Source organism: Cupressus sempervirens, chromosome 7 (assembly GCF_028749045.1).
Source record: "Cupressus sempervirens isolate cs-2001-9-10 chromosome 7, ASM2874904v1, whole genome shotgun sequence".
Taxonomy (NCBI): Eukaryota; Viridiplantae; Streptophyta; class Pinopsida; order Cupressales; family Cupressaceae; genus Cupressus; species Cupressus sempervirens.
Genome location: NC_143124.1, coordinates 431,115,139 through 431,132,883, shown reverse-complemented (window position 1 = coordinate 431,132,883; position 17,745 = coordinate 431,115,139). Strand labels below are relative to the sequence as shown.

Here is a 17,745-nt window from a genome sequence, read left to right as displayed (position 1 = left end):
TCAATCTTTAAACTATATCTCTTTTAAGACATAATATTGATTAATTGATTAAATTATATAATAATAATAATAATAATATTTTTGGTTGAAAAGAGATGAAGAAGAAATGGATGGAAATTGAAAAAAAATTGAGAGTACATAAAGGAAGAAATAATATATAGATAAAGATAATAATTGTGATACAAAGAAATAATGTAAAGATAAATATAGAAATTGTGATATAGAGAAGTAATAATGTAATTAAGTTATTTTTAGATTTTAACAAAAACAAATATAATAACAAATGATCAAATATAATGACTAAAATTATTAAATAGTACAATCTTTAAAGACAATATAAAGTAGATACAAGTGATTTTATATTAATATATCTTATTAAAAGTAATTTTTTAATTTATAATATATTAAAAAATAATTTCTTATTCGACATGCTAGTATAATTTTTTGTAATATTCATATTTAAATTGATAACAAATTACATTTGATTTAATTTATTTATTTTAAATATTATAATGAGATATTTATAAAAATTAAGTTAGGAAGATTTTATGATTTCTAAATTAAAATTTATTGATTATCAAAAAATAGAACACAAACTATAAATATGCTAATTCTTTCCTCTTCAATTATAATCGTATTAACAATTTTAAATAAAATTTCATGAATCCCAAATTCACATATATTGAGTAATAGTGAAAAGCATATCATAAAACTAAAAATATAACTCTACTGCCTCCATATTTCATCTAATGTTTGAGTCTTCAATCATTAGTACTAGATAAGTAAAGTGTTTTTAATATTAAATTAACTAATGCAACCAACATAACAAGGAAGATTTAAAGTCTTAAGAAATGAAGAAGTTTTTACTTGTGTGCCTTTGGTTGCAATAACAAAGAGCCACAAGTAGTATGCATTAATATGTTTTTGAATATTGTATCATATTTGGACAATAGTGAAATGAGATTGAGTGATACAAGTGTAATAAAATATATTTAACTTTAGTAATAATTGCTTAAGAGATAAAGCCTAAGTGGACATGTTATAAAAGTTTAAGGAATATTCTTAATTTTATATGGTTTGAAATGATTGGCTATATAAAAAAAATTGGTAGATAAATTTTCTATCGAATGTAAATTTCTTCCAGGCTCCAATAATTAATTATGCAATTAAGATAATTGATTATTATTAGTGCCTTGCTATTGGCAGGAATACTTATTCATTCATGTTAGTGCTAATATGATATTAACTTGACCAATCAAATCAGAGAATTTAAAAGTTTATATGCAACTTACAATGTGTATATCTATTTTTTTATTTTTCCTTATTTTATAAATGACATTTTGTGTTCATTCTATTGGTCCATACTATTTTTGGTAGGGAGAAAAATCAATTTTCCTTAACAAAAATTCACATATTTTTTCCAACAACAATGATGTCATGCATTAATGATAGCTTTATCTTTTTCACAATTGTGACAAATTGATTAGAGTTTTGAAAAAGTAATTATTTTATCTTCCACCTCACTACCTAAGACATAAATGCATGTCTAATCAACAATAATAACTAAATCATTTTTCTTACCAAAGATTGTAAACATATCGATCTAAACTAATGGAATCACCAAGTTTCATATTAGTTCCATAATCTAAAAATTTCATTGATATACTAATGTTTGCGAAATGTTTATTAATTTGCATGTTTTTTTGAAATTGAAAAATACAATTAAAAAAAAACTTTATTGGCTTATTATGAAAAAGGCAATGAAAAAATTCAATTTTCTTCAACAAAAATACAACTATTTTTTCCAACACCTCTATTAATGCAACATTAATTGCAACTTTATCTTTTGTGACAAGTGGATAAACTTTTTAAAAAAATAATCATTTTTCTAACACTTCTATTAATGAATGCATTAATTTCAATTTTATCTTTTCCACATTTGTGACAATTGGATAAACTTTTTTAAAAATGACAATCAATTTTAATTTTAATTGATGTTTATTTTTATAATTTGTAAAATGTTATTCAAATATAGATATTTTAACTCTTTTAAATTGTCAATTTTTAAAAATTATTTTTTATATAGTTTAATTTCATATTTATTTTAATTTTAATTTATATATAAGTTTAAATTAGAATTTAATTATTTTTATTTTTACATATCTAAACCAATGCTTTTAATAGATTTTTTTAATTTTTAATTTTTATATATAATTCTATTATATTATACATTTATTTAACATATATATTTTTTATTATATCGATATTTTTAATTTATACTTTAAAATACATAATATTAATTTTGTATCGATTTTAATCAAGTTCAAATTGTTTAGCTTGGTATATTATCAACTTTATTTATTATAAGTGTGTTTGGGTTTTTTAAAGCATAAATGTTATTTTTAAATTAATTTATGTTTATTTATTTTTATGCATTAGATTTAAGCTTAAAAATATTGTCCAACTTCTTCAATTGGATGAATTTATCGCTTAAACAAGATATATCAAACAATTTAATAATTAAAATTAGTCAATTTAACTCTTTAATTTTTTTTTTTTTTAAAATCTATATCTTACATATAATTAGTTGATAAATATCTTTGGTATGATAAATGTTCTTTAGGATGTCATCTAATTTTAATTTATCATAATACTATAATATTTATTATTTATATACTATTTTACTATTTTAATTAATATATATATCATTGCAGTTATATAATTTAATAATATACTAACTATACTCTGTAATTTAATTTAGTTTAGCACTATAATATTATATTTTTCATTACTATTTACTTGTTATTTTATTAAATTAAATACATTATATTTTAACCAAAACCTACTTCAATCAACCATAAAATCATGAAGCCAGAAACTTTGGTGCATGCGCCCCTTATTTTTAACATCTTGTGAATTTAAGTTTATTTGAAATCTTACTTAAAAACTAATTATCATATCATTTTAAAATACATTTATTTAAATTTTATTCACAATAATTTAAAATTATTTTACTCTAATTTGAAAATTAATTTTTTATTCTAAATTATAATTAAATTAATAAATAAAAAAATATATTTTAAGAATATAATTATTTGATAAATTTTTACTAAAAATATTTTAAAATTTTGTTACAAAAAAAGTTTAAATTTAGTTTTTAATGTTTTATATTTTCTATTTTAAATATATTTATTAGTTTTATAGTCCCTTACTTTTGTCAATCATAAAATGCTAACTTTTTCCACACTATGTTTAACAAGCTATTTTTTCCAATCTTGTTTTAATATTTTTTTTTGCATTTTAAAATTTGTAAAACTAATATTTTTCTTCAAACTTACTAACTCTTTTGTTGGTTTGGATCAAGTAGTCAACAATTTATTTTTTAAAATTTAATATTTGAATTTATATTGGAAAAGGTAGAAATGAATACTTCATTGGTTTAACTCAATTTTATAATTGTTATTTAAATATTTCTTAAAATAACATAATCCTTAATCTTTTTTTAACATTCTCTTCTAACTATCTCTATTTAGTGTCCCTATAATAACATGTCATTCTCTCTCTTTTAAATCTTTTCATATCCTTTGTATCCTTCATTTCTATTTATAAATCTCTATTATCATTATCTCTCTTTTCAATTTGTCTTCATATCTATAAATCTCCATTGTCCTTCTTTTCTAACTATTACGACGAATATATCTCTTTTAACTCTCTCTTCATATAATTTACTCTCTAATTTCCTTCTTTCCTAACTATTGGCAAGAACTTTGATGCAATGCGTCTCTTGTTTTCAATATGAACCAAATATTAAGTTATTATTGATGGATTATTAAAAAATATGATACTTTATAATTGTCATACAATCTTACTAAGACAAATTAATAAAATTCAAATTTTTTAAAATAAATTTTTCATTACATAAAATATTAAAGTTGTATTAACATGTGCATAAAAATAACATATACCTACATATTTAAACCATATATTTGAACTACAACCTTTTCCCTCTCAAAAAGTTATTACAATAAGGGAAACAACCCACTAGCCATCTAGGCTAACTTTGCACAACTACATTTTCTAATCCGTATGAGTTTGTCAATTTTTTCAGTGAACCTTCATAGGTGAGTGAAGAGTTTAAACCTTCGTAGAAGTGCAAAGTGGTCTAAAAGTGCTATTTAAAACATTAACCCAAAACCCGCCACTAAGACACCTCCAAATAGCAGCTCACCCAAAAAACTACAACTTTTTGCACAAATAAATCAATCATCAACCAAGAAAACTAAAAAATGAACAAAAGCGAATGACTATTGGTGTTCATGGTGATATGTTTTGGCATGTTTGTATGGAGGAACTGAGGATTTTTTGGGTGGTAATTGGGATGGTGGTGACATTGCGTACTACTCAACATGCATAAATCATATTGACTTTTGTAATGTGAAAGAAAGTTTTCAATTAGTATTTAGGTTAAAATTTATCGTAGACCAAAATTTGAACATTTTAATTTTGTGGAAATAAATATTTTTTAGTTTTAAATATTTATTTTAGCATGTACACTATAATATTTGCATATTATATTTTATAATACCTAATTTTAGCATGCATAAATCATATTGACTTTTGTAATGTGAAAGAAAGTTTTTAACTAGTGTTTAGGTTAAAATTTATCATAGACCCAAATTTGTACATTTTAATTTTGTGGAAATAAATAGTTTTTAGTTTTAAATATTTATTTTAATATGTACACCATAATATTTGCATATTATATTTTATAATACTTAATATATTATATTTACGAAAGAGTATTAATATTTTTTATGTAAAAATATTATACAAATAACATATTTTTCTTCAAATAATTTATTATTAGATTAAAATAGGATATGATGGACCAAAATTTCTACATTTTAACTTAGTATACTAATAATAATATAATAGAACATGACATTTATATATGATTAATTAGAAATATTGTTTAGTTATAATTTTTTTAATATTAAAAGATATTATTTTTTAAATATTTGAAATAGAATGATAATTTTTTAATCTTTAAATTAGAACATTTTATGTAAAATATAAATATTATAAATTAATCAAACATAAAATATGAATAAAATAATATTAAATATTAGCAAATCTTGTTCTGTAATAATTTCATTGAGCCCGATTGCAGGTTTGTGATTGTGAGCTTGTACTTGTTGATCTCAAATTGGTTTTGACAAGTGAGTGTCTACAAACTATGTCATTTACTTAGTTCATGCCGAATAAGTAGTACATGTCAACATGTATATAATAGTGCATGTCGAGTCCACAGTGAGTGCTAAGCCACTTGTGTGCCGAGTCACTCATGTGCCAAGTAGATAGTGTATGTTGAGTGATTTAGGAGTTGATCAAGGAGTGCATGCCAAGTAAAATAGATGTCGAGTCATAGTATAGAAGATAGTACATGCCAAGCATCAAAGACTTTAGATGCTAAGTGAGACAGTTTTGACATAGTTGTTTGTAATGGCACAAACTACTATGTAAACCCTTTTTGAGCCGACTAAAGATTGAATTACAATATTTTGGAGATAAGGACGAATGTTAAGTTGGATTCTCAATGCAATTACATGTAGCAAATCAAAAAAAGGGAAGGTTTAAGTGGCAAAATGGATGAATCACAGCCATTGATTCATACCTAACCCTAGGTCACCTAAGTCTTCTTAAGGAGGATAAACCCTAAACTCTTAAGAGTGTAAAAATGTGTATGAAGGAGTGAAGAGAGAAGTTTGCATGCGCAAACATAGCATTCATGGTGGCTAAGGAGTTATGATCTGAGATTGTATTGCAGAATCAATTAAAGGAGAACAGAGGAAGAGAAGAGCATACAACAAAGAGACATCTGATCAAGAAGGATCGAGAATAGATCAGTTTAGAGGTGATCTATTATCAAGCAATCAAGTGCTAACCGCAGGATCATTGTTGAATCATTCTAGTAGGTGAATCTGTTAAATCTCTTAACATAGCAGTCCTAACAAGCTATCTTGAAATCATTTAACAAGGTGCTTACTTAATTGTGAGTTAAAGTCCTTTAGCAAGACACACTTCTAACAAGGTGTTGAAATCCTTTAACAGGGTGACACCTAATGGTCTTTGTACGCCTTTAACATAGCAGACCTTTCATAGGATAGATCATGTCTCATGATCAAAACATTGTAAGCTTTATTGGATACACTTTATTACTACAATAGTGAAGATTTGTGGGTGTCATCCCCACCCTAGTTTTACCTTTTGTTTGGAGGGTTTCTGGGTAATCATATCTGGTGTCATATATGTGTGAATCCTTATATGTTTACATGATTTAAATGTATATGCTTTACATGTTATTTTAGTTTACTTATTAAACACATGAGATGGATGTGTGGTGAGAGTTTTTATGAGTCAAAGTTTAAACTATTGATTCACCCCCCCTAGAAGTTCCTTTCCTATTGTAATTCCAACAATTGGTATCAGAGCTTTGTTTTCTGAAAAAGAAGCTTTGCAGCTTTGAGGAAAGATCTTGAAATGGAAGTCTACAAGTTGAAAAAGATTATTAAAAATAGGAGATTGAAATACATCTCATTCTACATCAACTGAATCAAGCAAGAGAAGATTTAAAGAAATCATTGAAGAGAAGGAAGAAAATTGCTATTGAGGAGAATGACACACAATATAGAGAGATAGACACTACTAAGCTATTTGCCAATGGATACTCCAATGAATTTGACGTAGCAATTGTAGATCTAATGGAAAAGAATAGAGCCCAAGCTAAGGAAATTCAAAATCTCAAGTTAGAGCAAGAATCACAAACCATACTACTATGTGAGGTGACTGAATAGAAGAAGAAAGCTATGGAAGACGAAGCCATGATTGAAGAAGACAAAAGAGTCTTAGCCAATAGACTGAAAAAGAAATCATCAGAGCTAACCAATATTTCCAACATACAATTGGATACTTTGTCTCAAATGATGAATGTTAACTATGAGCTGAATGTCAAGGACATTGAGATAACATCATTGAAGTTGGAGAATGAGCAATTAAGAAATTTGTTGAAAGTTTCAATAAACCAAGTGAAGCCATCAAATACTTTGAGAAATTATTGAGATACCTTAGACCTAACAATGACACATCTAGATTAGGATACACAAGTACTAAAGAAGGAGAGTCATCCAAAAGTGCTAAAGAAAGGAGCAACTTAGGTAAGAATTCCAAACCTACCTGTCATAATTGTGGTAAGAAAGGACATACTACTAATATGTGCAGGAGCAGAACTAAAAATCAGAATGTCAAGCACAAAAGCATGGTTCACTGTCATAAGTGCAAGAAACAAGGTAATTAGGCACATGAATGCAAAACCAAGACCATGCACACACAAAGATTTGAAGGATATTGCTATAACTGTCAAAAGTATGGACATAGAGATTTTGAGTGCAGATCCAAACCCATATGGTCATTAAACAAGCAAACAAAGGTAAGGAATAATGAAAACTCTTATAACTGGGATTCTAATACAAGATATAGCTATCACTATTGTCAAGAATATGGACATGTTCCTGAGAATTGTATTAGGGCACACTTCAGAGGTGACTACAAAAGGTGTTTGAGCCAAACAACATGTTTTAGCTGTTTGAAGACTGGTTACATCAATAGATATTGCCCAACAAAGTCAAAGACACTAATTTGTGAATTTGATAAAGGCAAAGGCAAGACAGATGTTGAAAATGTCAAAAATGAAATGAACAAGACATGAAAGAAGAAAGATGATTGCAACACATCAAATGGAGAAGGGATCACTTCACCCAATGGGTCAGGTGATCACACCTCATCAAACTAAGCAATCAAGAGGTATGTGGGACTAATATTTAAAGTTATATCATTCATCAGTTCCAAAAGGATTTAGTACTGAAAAGATTACATTAGCATGAACAAAGATGCGAGATGTTATTAGAAATCCAAGAAAAAATCTAAGTTTTTCAAGTTACTACCGAGCATGAAAAGTTTCCTATATGTGTTGAGTGAAATGGTAGAGGATGTTGAGGTAACAAATTGGCTAGTTGATGCTGAGCTCGTAATGGTTGCCGAGTGAATGAAATGCTAATGGATGCTGAGTGAGTATGAAATTGGTTGATGTCAAGCTTATAGCTATGTAAGCACTCAACATTAATTGTAGGTTTTCAAAAGGGTATTTGATTGATTTTAACTCATTTTACATCATTTCAAAATTGAGAAAGAGCAAGGAGAGCAAGAGGTGATTTGGAAATCCATCCAAAGTGATTGCAAATGATTTGTGCAATGATTCAACACCATTTCATCAGATCTTGCAAGGTATTTACCAAGTGCCGAATTATACTATTTGTATTTTTTTAAACCCTAGTTTCACATAATGGCATCTAGTTCAAAGAATGTAGAGGGTAAGGAGGTTTTGAATGTGCAATTGGTTAGTAATGAGGTTAAGCAACCAATATTCAAGGCCATACTTGATATTACTTACAAACAAGACCCCTCTAGTGCATTATCCATGACACCACTGAATGTTGTAATGGTTCAAGATGTTAGGAAATGTTATAATTGTAAGATTGGAAGCATTTGTGATATGGGGACTACGAAAAAATATGATAGACTTTGTGAGAATGGTGTGTTGAAGGAAGAATTTAAAATTGTAGAAAAGAAAGGGTTAACTTGTGCCCTAGATTTCCCGAATGTGTTCAAAATAGAATGGATTAGGATAGTATTATGTAGGATACATGAAAATTCACTTTGGTTAGACAATGGACCTATCAAGATAACCAAAAGAATAATCCATAGGGTAAAATGGCATCCAATCCTAGGTTGACCTAAGACATTGAGAAGTGATTCAAAAGAGGTTATTAAGAAGAATACCAGAGCTGTGTAGAAAAAAAGAGGAATGACTATTGATACCATTATTGATCCATTGATAGACTTTTTAGTAAGGGTTATTTCACATAAGTTTTACCAATCCAACAGATTAAACAATTTGCCCTGTATTGTAGTAGATGTTGGTTATAAGATTGTAAAGAAAGATCACACATATGATCTTGTAGAGCTACAATTACAACAACTAGTTGAGAACCTAGGAGCAATAAGGAAGACTAAGAGTGCTCAATGTAAATTTGGTTCTATCCTGATATGTATATTCTTTTATGTTCAAAACATTTTTCCTACATTTGACACAGTTGCACAGAAAACAAATATGTCAGTGGCAATATAGATTGGTGAATTCATTGAACAATTAGGTGAGAATTTTGAGTCTTTGATGACAAGTTATTTTGAGGATTTTAAGCAATATCTAAAGAAAAGATTAAGAATTCTAGTATCACTAGTGGAAAAGTATTATGATGATATTTGTTTCCTAGTGGATGCTGACTACACATTTGTTCAAGCTGCTACTCCAAGGGTAAGATGGTTGAGACCATTAGGCTATGAAATAAATGTAGATGAGGCCTCTGCAACTATTATAGCTTTACTGGCATAAGAGGTAGACAAAAATGCCAAGGCATTTGGAAACTATAAAATGACAAAATCTAAAATCACTATGGAATTAAAGACTGACTCTATTATAAAGAAGAAAGAAAAATTGATGAAGAAATTGAAAGCTAAATTTGGTGAAGGTGTCGAGTAGGAAAATGATGAAGATGAAGAAGACATCCAAACACAAGCACTACTAGCATTCACACAAGGAATGCGAGAAGATTAGGAAGAGAAGGAGACAAAAGTTGTTGAAGGTGCTGAGGGAGAAGAAGCCAAGGAAGCACCTACACCTACTGATCAAAAGAAGAGGAAGGCCAAAGCACAACCAGTGACAAGGGCTAAGAAGACTACAAAACCAAGCCAACCCAAGCCTTGAACACCTACTACGAGGGCTAGTAAACGTGTGACTGCTCAAAAGGCTAAGGCGAAAGCCAAACCAACAGAGTATGAAGGAGGAGCTAAGAAAAATCCAAGGAGGAAATAGATTGCACAAGCTGAATCTAATGAGGAGAAAATAGAATTATATGACAATACCCAATTCAAAGTGGTTAGTCACAATCCTTTGTCAAATCTAGAGAATCTATGTGAAAATGTTAAGAATAATGCAGACTTGTCAGGATTTTCTCATGTTGATTTTGATAACCTTGGTAAAGTAGAAAAAAATCAAGTGGAGGAGGCTATATATGCCATGATGGTAAATTTTAAGAAAGCCCACTAAAAATTGCTAACTCTATGCCTAAAAGTTTATATGAGAGAGTTGAGCAGAAATGACACTATTGTTTGAACTTGGAAAGACAAATAAGGGAGACTTCACTTGCACAAGTGATGCCTGAACTTAGTAAGGCACAAATTGCTAAGGCTATGAAGAAATATGTAGTTAGGTTTGTACCTAAATATAGAGCCTTTAGCATACTGCAAAACAATAGTGAAGATGTTGTGAAGAACTCCACACAAATGTGGAAAATCACTTATGGGCTTGCTATATTAAAGGAAGGAGAATAGGAACCCATTGAGGTCCAAGATGATGAAGATGGTGAGAAAAATAAAGGCACTGTTGAGGGAGGGACAAAAATGAACATAGATGACAAGGCAACAATTGAGGCAGAGTAGCAAGAAGAAGAGAGTATACAAGATACAAAATTGCCTAATGTCAGCCTTCAACATGTAACAAGTGAAAATACTGAAACAATAATAGGAAAGGATATTTTTGATCTAACTGCTCAGAACATCAATCCCCTTACAGAGGAAGATCTCAAGAAGATACTTAATTAGTCTACACTGTAGGCAAAATTATGTGATAATCTTGTATTGGTGAGCAAGAAAAGAAATTTCAGAATAAAGTAAATGAAAAGATATCAGGTGACATAGCACTCACATAAGTTGCATTGGTAACTAAAGTGGGAGGTGTGAAGAAGGTACTTGAGAACATGTTCTCATTGTACACTAAACTGTGCAATCCAACACTCTTCATACAAGAGACAAGAAGTCACATTTTGAGCCTAGAAAGCCAAATTAATGCATCATGTGCAAAACTGCCTATGAATCCAGCTCAATGAGAAGCACTTTAGAAATTTTTTACAAACCCAGAGTTAGTTAGCTACATTATCAATAGATGAAGCCAATATAAAACTGCCTATGAATCCAGTTCAATGAGAAGCACTTTAGAACTTTTTTACAAACCCAGAGTTAGTTAGCTACATTATCAATAGATGAAGCCAATATAAGGGCAAAATTGATTAGCATCCAAACCACATTGACCCCACACATGGAAATTTTGCAAAAAGAATTAGGTTATGATGAAACTCTTATTAAGAAAGACCCCAATCTTTCAACATTAGACGACCTAGTCCACCTTGCTACCAAGTTGGCTATCCAAATCAAGTCTTTGAATGTAGCATGTGACAATTGGGATGCAACTCTCAAGATAATACTAGAGGCCCATAAATCTTTTATGGACAAACACACTATTAGTGTATAGCCCATTGACATAAGTGTTAAAAAGGGGGAGAAATAAAGATAAGAGAAAAAGGGGGAGATATAGATTCTGGGAGAGTAATAGAGAGGAGATAGAGAAGAATGGGGGAAAGTAAGAAAAGGAACAGAAAAAGATAGAATATGCAAAGGGGGAGCAATCAAAGAATAGGATAAACAACATGAAGTCAAAGACTATCAGTGAGACACATTTACTCAGCAGGAGTATATAATTTTTGAATATAGAACATACTTATCAACTCAAGGGGAGTTATCAAATTTTGAGGTATATAAGTTACAAAATTTTGAAATTTTGAAAGTTTTGTACATAAGCCGAATAAGAGATATGTTATGCTCGAAAGATTAAGAATATTAATGCATGACCAAGTATTTTTGACACTCATGTCAAAGGGGGAGATTGTTGATCTCAAATTGATTTTGACAAGTGAGTGTCTACACACTTATTTACTTAGTTCATGTCGAACAAGTAGTACATGCAAAGCACAACATGTATATAATAGTGCATGTCGAGTCCATAGTGAGTGCCGAGCCACTCATGTGCTGAGTCACTCAAGTGCTGAGTAAAGAGTGTATGCTGAGTGGTTCAGGTGCCGAGCAAGCAGTGCATGCCGAGTAATACAGATGCTGAGTCACAATATAGAAGATAGTATATGCCGAGCATCAGAGACTTCAGATGCCAAGTGAGATAGTTTTGACATAGTTGTTTTTAAAGGCACAAACTACTATGTAAACCATTTTTGAGCTGACTAAAGATTGAATTACAATATTTTGGAGATAAAGATGAATCTTAAGTTGGATTCCCAATGTAATTACATGTAGAAAATTAGAAAAAGGGAAGGTTTAAGCAGCAAAATGGATGAATCATAGCCATTGATTCATAGCTAACCCTAAGTCACCTAAGTCTTCTTAAGGAGGACAATTCCTAAACTCTTAAAGAGTGTGAGAAGGTGTATGAAGGAGTGAAGAGAGAAGTTTGCATGCACAAACAGATCATTCATGGTGGCTAAGGAGTTATGATCTGAGATTGCATTGCAGAATCAATTAAAGGAGAACAGAGGAAGATAAGAGCATATAACAAAAAGACATTTGATTAAGAAGGATCGAGAATACATCAGTTTAGAGGTGATATGTTATCAAGCAATCAAGTGCTAAATGTAGAATCATTCTAGCAGGTGAATCAATTAAATCTTTTAACAGAGTAGTCCTAACAGACTGTCTTGAAATCCTTTAACAAGGTGCTTACTTCATTGTGAGTTAAAGTCCTTTAGCAAGACACACTTCTAATAGGGTGTTGAAATCCTTTAATAAGGTGAGATCTAACAGTCTTTGTAAGCCTTTAACATGGCAGATCTTTCATAGGGTAGATCATGTCTCATGATCAAATCATTGTAACCTTCATTGGATACACTTTATCACTGCAGTAGTGAAGATTTGTGGGTGTCATCTTGTCATGCCCTATATTTAACAAGGCAAAAAACAACAATTTTTTTTTTTTTTTTTTTAAAAAAATTAAAATGTTTAGGGTTAGATTGTTATTGAGTTGTGTGTTAGTTGTTAGGATAAGGGGAGTTTATGACATGTTATGGGGTCAATATTAATGCTTTGGAAAAAGGAAAAGTCTTAGGTGGTATAAAGAAAGTGTAGGTGGTAAGTTAGAATGATGATGGTATTAAATTATTTTGTTATTCTTTTTATTTCATATTTATGTATAGAAAAAGGAATGCATGTTATCTAATGGAATTACTAGGATATTTAGGGAAAGTTTTATGAAAGGGATTAGTGGAGTCTTTGGGGAATTTAGGGTTCTATGTTAGTAGTTGGTATGAATAATAAAATTAGCATTTGGGTGTATTAAAGCAAAACATAGATTAATAGATTTGTAGTGAATAGACATAGAATTGTAGGGTTTATTTAGTAATTATAAAGTAACTATTATATATATAAATATTAGTGGTTAAATGAAGTATATGTATTAGTACTAGTTAAGATACACTTTATTATTGTAGCAGTGAAGATTTGTGGGTGTCATACCCACCCCAGTTTTACCTTCTCATTGGAAGGTTTTTGGGTAATCATATTTGGTGTCATACATGTGTGAATCCTTATATGTTTACATGATTTAAATGTATATGCTTTAAATGTTATTTCAGTTTACTTATTGAATGCATGAGATGGATGTGTGGTGAAAGTTTTTATGAATTAAAGTTTAAACTGCTGATTCACCCTCCCCTCGGCTGCACCCGCCCCACTACACCCAACCCGACTCGACCCGACCCCATCCCACTCCACCTCCCTTCAGAAGTTTACCTTTCCTATTGTAATTCCAATAGTACTTGGTATTATAAATGTTCACACCATATAATTGAATTTTAAAGCCGACCAAATAATCAATATAACTCTAATTTTTTTCTTTTTAAAAATTATTTAAAATTTTTCAAAATTTTTCAAAATAAGAAAAATATTTTCCATTCTTTGAATCAATTTTTATAATTTTTTGCATTAAAAATAATTTTTAGTTTTCTAAATCAGAAAATCAAAATATGATCACTAGAGAGAAAAAACAGGAGGTTTTTAACTTTTTACGGTTATATTTGGAAATCAGGGTAGAAACTACAGCTAGATCTTAATAAAAGAAAGATCTTGGGTTTGATATTGAGGAGTGAGCGAAATTAATCCCAGATCTGAAATCTTGATCCAGATCAAAATTGAAGACCTGGACGACATATAAAACACAAGTACCCACATAAGAAAACAACGCGGAGTAAAATCTGCTCAGCTTGCAGTCAAAAATTGTTTGTTATGCTTTTGTGAATGATACAGAACATTCTGATTTCTAGATAAATTAGATCGGCTTCAGCAGAACACCATAAAATCTATAATTTCAGTTCTGTAAACTATCACATCTAATTCCAAGTGTAGCCAAATGCATGTAAATTCTACTAACACGGCATAAAATTATGTGACTGATATTCAGAAAAATTAATCAAATTCAGAGAAAAAAAACGCATACTGATATTAGATAAATTGAACGAGCTTTAAGTGTAGATAATGGAGGATTTCAAAATCTATACTTTCAGCTATGTGAACTATCACGTCTAATTATAAACTTAGCAAAGGTATGTAAATTCTACAACACAGCATAATTTAATTTAATTTAATTTAAAATTTTTTTTTTATAACTAAGTAGATAAGACCACATATATATTTATTAATAAAAATTTAGTTCAAGAGTTCCTGAGGGAAAGAATCAGTAAGAAAATCCTAAATCCTTGCTCGAATACAAATTTGAAATATCAGGCGCATATATTTATTCTACAACACAGCATAAATTATGTGCTTGATAATTACCAAAATCAGTTAAATTCATAGTAGAACAGAGCTTACTGGCATTAGATAAATTGGATGGGCTTGAGTAGTATATAGTGGAGGCTTTCAAAATCTATAATCTCAGCTGTGTAAACTATGACATCAAATTCTAAGTCTCGCAGAGGTATATAAATTCTACCAACAAAGCATAGATTATGTAATTGGTATTCACCAAAATTAGTTAAATTCAGAGAAAAATAAAACATCAGTACTGGTATGGAGTTAAATTGGATGAGATAAGTAGATGATGGAGGCTTTCAAAATCTATAATTTCAACTCTGTAAACTATCACATCTAATGCTAAGTGTAGCAGAGGTATGTAAATTCTAGATCATGGCCGTAATCAATATCAAAGTACTTAAATTTTAGATCATGATGTATGATCCAAAACATTGATGATGAAATAAAATTTCGCAAAGTTTAATCTAAAAGTTTAACAATTGACATCATAGATTGCGAAAAATACCTCATCATCTTTTCTGGCACTGGATTGATCTTCATGGCGATCAAACTTATCATCATCATGAACTTCCCAGGAAGTAGAAACATCTTCCATGGCGGCCATGATGACATCAGTTGCACCAGCAGCTTCAGAGGCAGTCATGCCAGGCCTCCTTGGTATAAGAGACTCCACCTCTGCTCTTGTAAGCTTCTTCTTCACCATCTTCTTCTTCCCCCTCCCCCATTCCTTGCTTGTGCATTCCCCCATTGCTATCTATTCACACACCCAAAACAACTCTATTCTACCAAAATTTCACAGAGTTGCATAAGGCCTAAGATCCTCAAGCAACACTATAATTATAATTATAATTACACCCAAATCAAAGAAGAAACCCAGAAATCCTCTATAATTACACCCGAATCAAAGAAGGCGGCTAGAGATTCTCAGGAAACACTATAATTACACCCAAATCAAACAACACAGAGATAATATTCAGCAAATTTTCTTCCTAATACAGCTCCCCTGCCTATATTTTTGTACCAACGGAATCTGACGTGGCTTTCGCCACATCACCCTTGATCTGTCCACGTTGTCACCAGCTCAGCATTGCTGACAGATCGTAGTGTTTTCCTCAATATTGAAATACCATTCGACTCAGGAGAATTTAGTCCACGCAGGAGTCCTACGTGGCATCTGGCAAGAAACGTAAGTTCGACCGTCCATGACATCCTGCCGGTGGGTCGTACTACGAAGGTGGGCCCGCCGTCGTGGCATTTAGCGACATGCCAGCGAGGCATGGCATGCTTTTGCATTTTTTTCCTACATACGGACATTTTCAAAGGAATCTCCATAATTCAGTGGAATACTTGGATCCACAGTTTGGACCTTTTAAAAAGTGACTAACTTGACATTTAATTGAGTTATGTCATTGGGGATGTCTATTGTATATTGTTGTTTAATACGTAAATTGGTTTCTATATTGGTGGTGAATGTTTGTTGTGCTTATACATCATGGAAAATAATTTGTTGATTGATTTGTTTGGCATTATCACTTTTTTCCTTGGTATCCACCGACCAAATGCAACATGCGGATTGGAATGAGATGAATTTGGGATTTGTATTTTTTTGTTTGGTTGTGGATGAAAATCCCTATTGGATTCAAGTTGGGTGTGGTGCCATGTGCACTTTGGAGGTGACTAAAGGATGATAAGAATGGTTACATGTGCACCAGATGGACCCTTGGTGGGGACTAGTGATGGTGGGGACTATTTGGTTTGCACTTAGTTGTTTGTTTATAATGGTAAATGAGCTTGAGATCTACCTTACATAATTGTATCTTGTTTGGGTTTAAGGCTTTAAGTCAAAGCTATTTGCCAACACACAATACTATTAATATAGAACTTGAATTGATTTCCTAACACACTTTTAAGTATTTTTTAACAAATTATATTGCTTCATTGGTATGTGAATTGATTTCCTAACATATTTAGGCTCCTTTTTTAACAAACTCTATGGCTTCGGTGATATTACCTTTTAACTAAATGGGTTGCATTATTTATGGATGGATGGATTTTATAAATGTATGGGAGAGATGCATTATTATACGTCAAAGTAAGGAATATAATATGTGGTATAAAGAGATATAAACAATTACGTAATTATATATTTGTTTGTTTTTGAGAAAGGTTTTAACACTTAATATGATGTAATGCAAGTTGGATAACAGTATTAGATATTATTTATTTAATAACAAATATCACTATTCAGAATAGTACTTAATTTATACATGAATAACAACATTAAAGCAAATGATCAATAATTATATGTCAAAGTAAGGAATATAATATGTGGTATACAGAGATATAAACAACTACGTAATTATATATTTGTTTGTTTTTGAGAAAGGTTTTACCACTTAATATGATGTAATGCAAGTTGGATAACAGTATTAGAGATTATTTATTTAATAACAAATATCACTATTCAGAAGAGTACTTAATTTATAAATGAATAACAACATTAAAGAAAATGATCAATAATTTTTAATAACAAATATCACTATTCAGAAGAGTACTTAATTTATAAATGAATAACAACATTAAAGAAAATGATCAATAATTATCAAATATAACAAGATTTATGAGTTGCGATAGTAGTACAACAAAATATATTTTTTGAATAATAAATGTGGGAAAAATGAAAGTTCTATAAGCAATCATAGAGTTTGCTTGCCTTCACTATTTGGGAGTTGTGCTATCTATAAAAAATTGAGTGTTTATTTTTCGCGGGTTATTGTTCTTAGTTAATGGTACATAAATGGCGTCTCAACCTTGGACTAATAAAATTAGATGGGGGCTAGGGGTAGCATATTTTGGCAGGGATTTTTGAGGATAATACTTCTAAAACAAAAAATATTTATAACTTATGATTATGAATTTTGA

At 30.1% G+C, this 17,745-nt stretch overlaps 1 protein-coding gene across 1 annotated transcript in view; it reads right to left on the bottom strand.

The window, feature by feature from the left end:
* The window catches only part of LOC149547393 (uncharacterized), an 81,733-nt gene extending 65,927 nt beyond the window's left edge, over window positions 1-15,806 (bottom strand). The window contains exon 1 of the mRNA XM_089791626.1: window positions 15,329-15,806. Coding sequence (XP_089647752.1) covers window positions 15,329-15,571 — 243 coding nt within the window. The 5' untranslated portion in view covers window positions 15,572-15,806. The remainder of the gene's footprint in view (window positions 1-15,328) is intronic.
* Window positions 15,807-17,745: the final 1,939 nt, after the last annotated feature.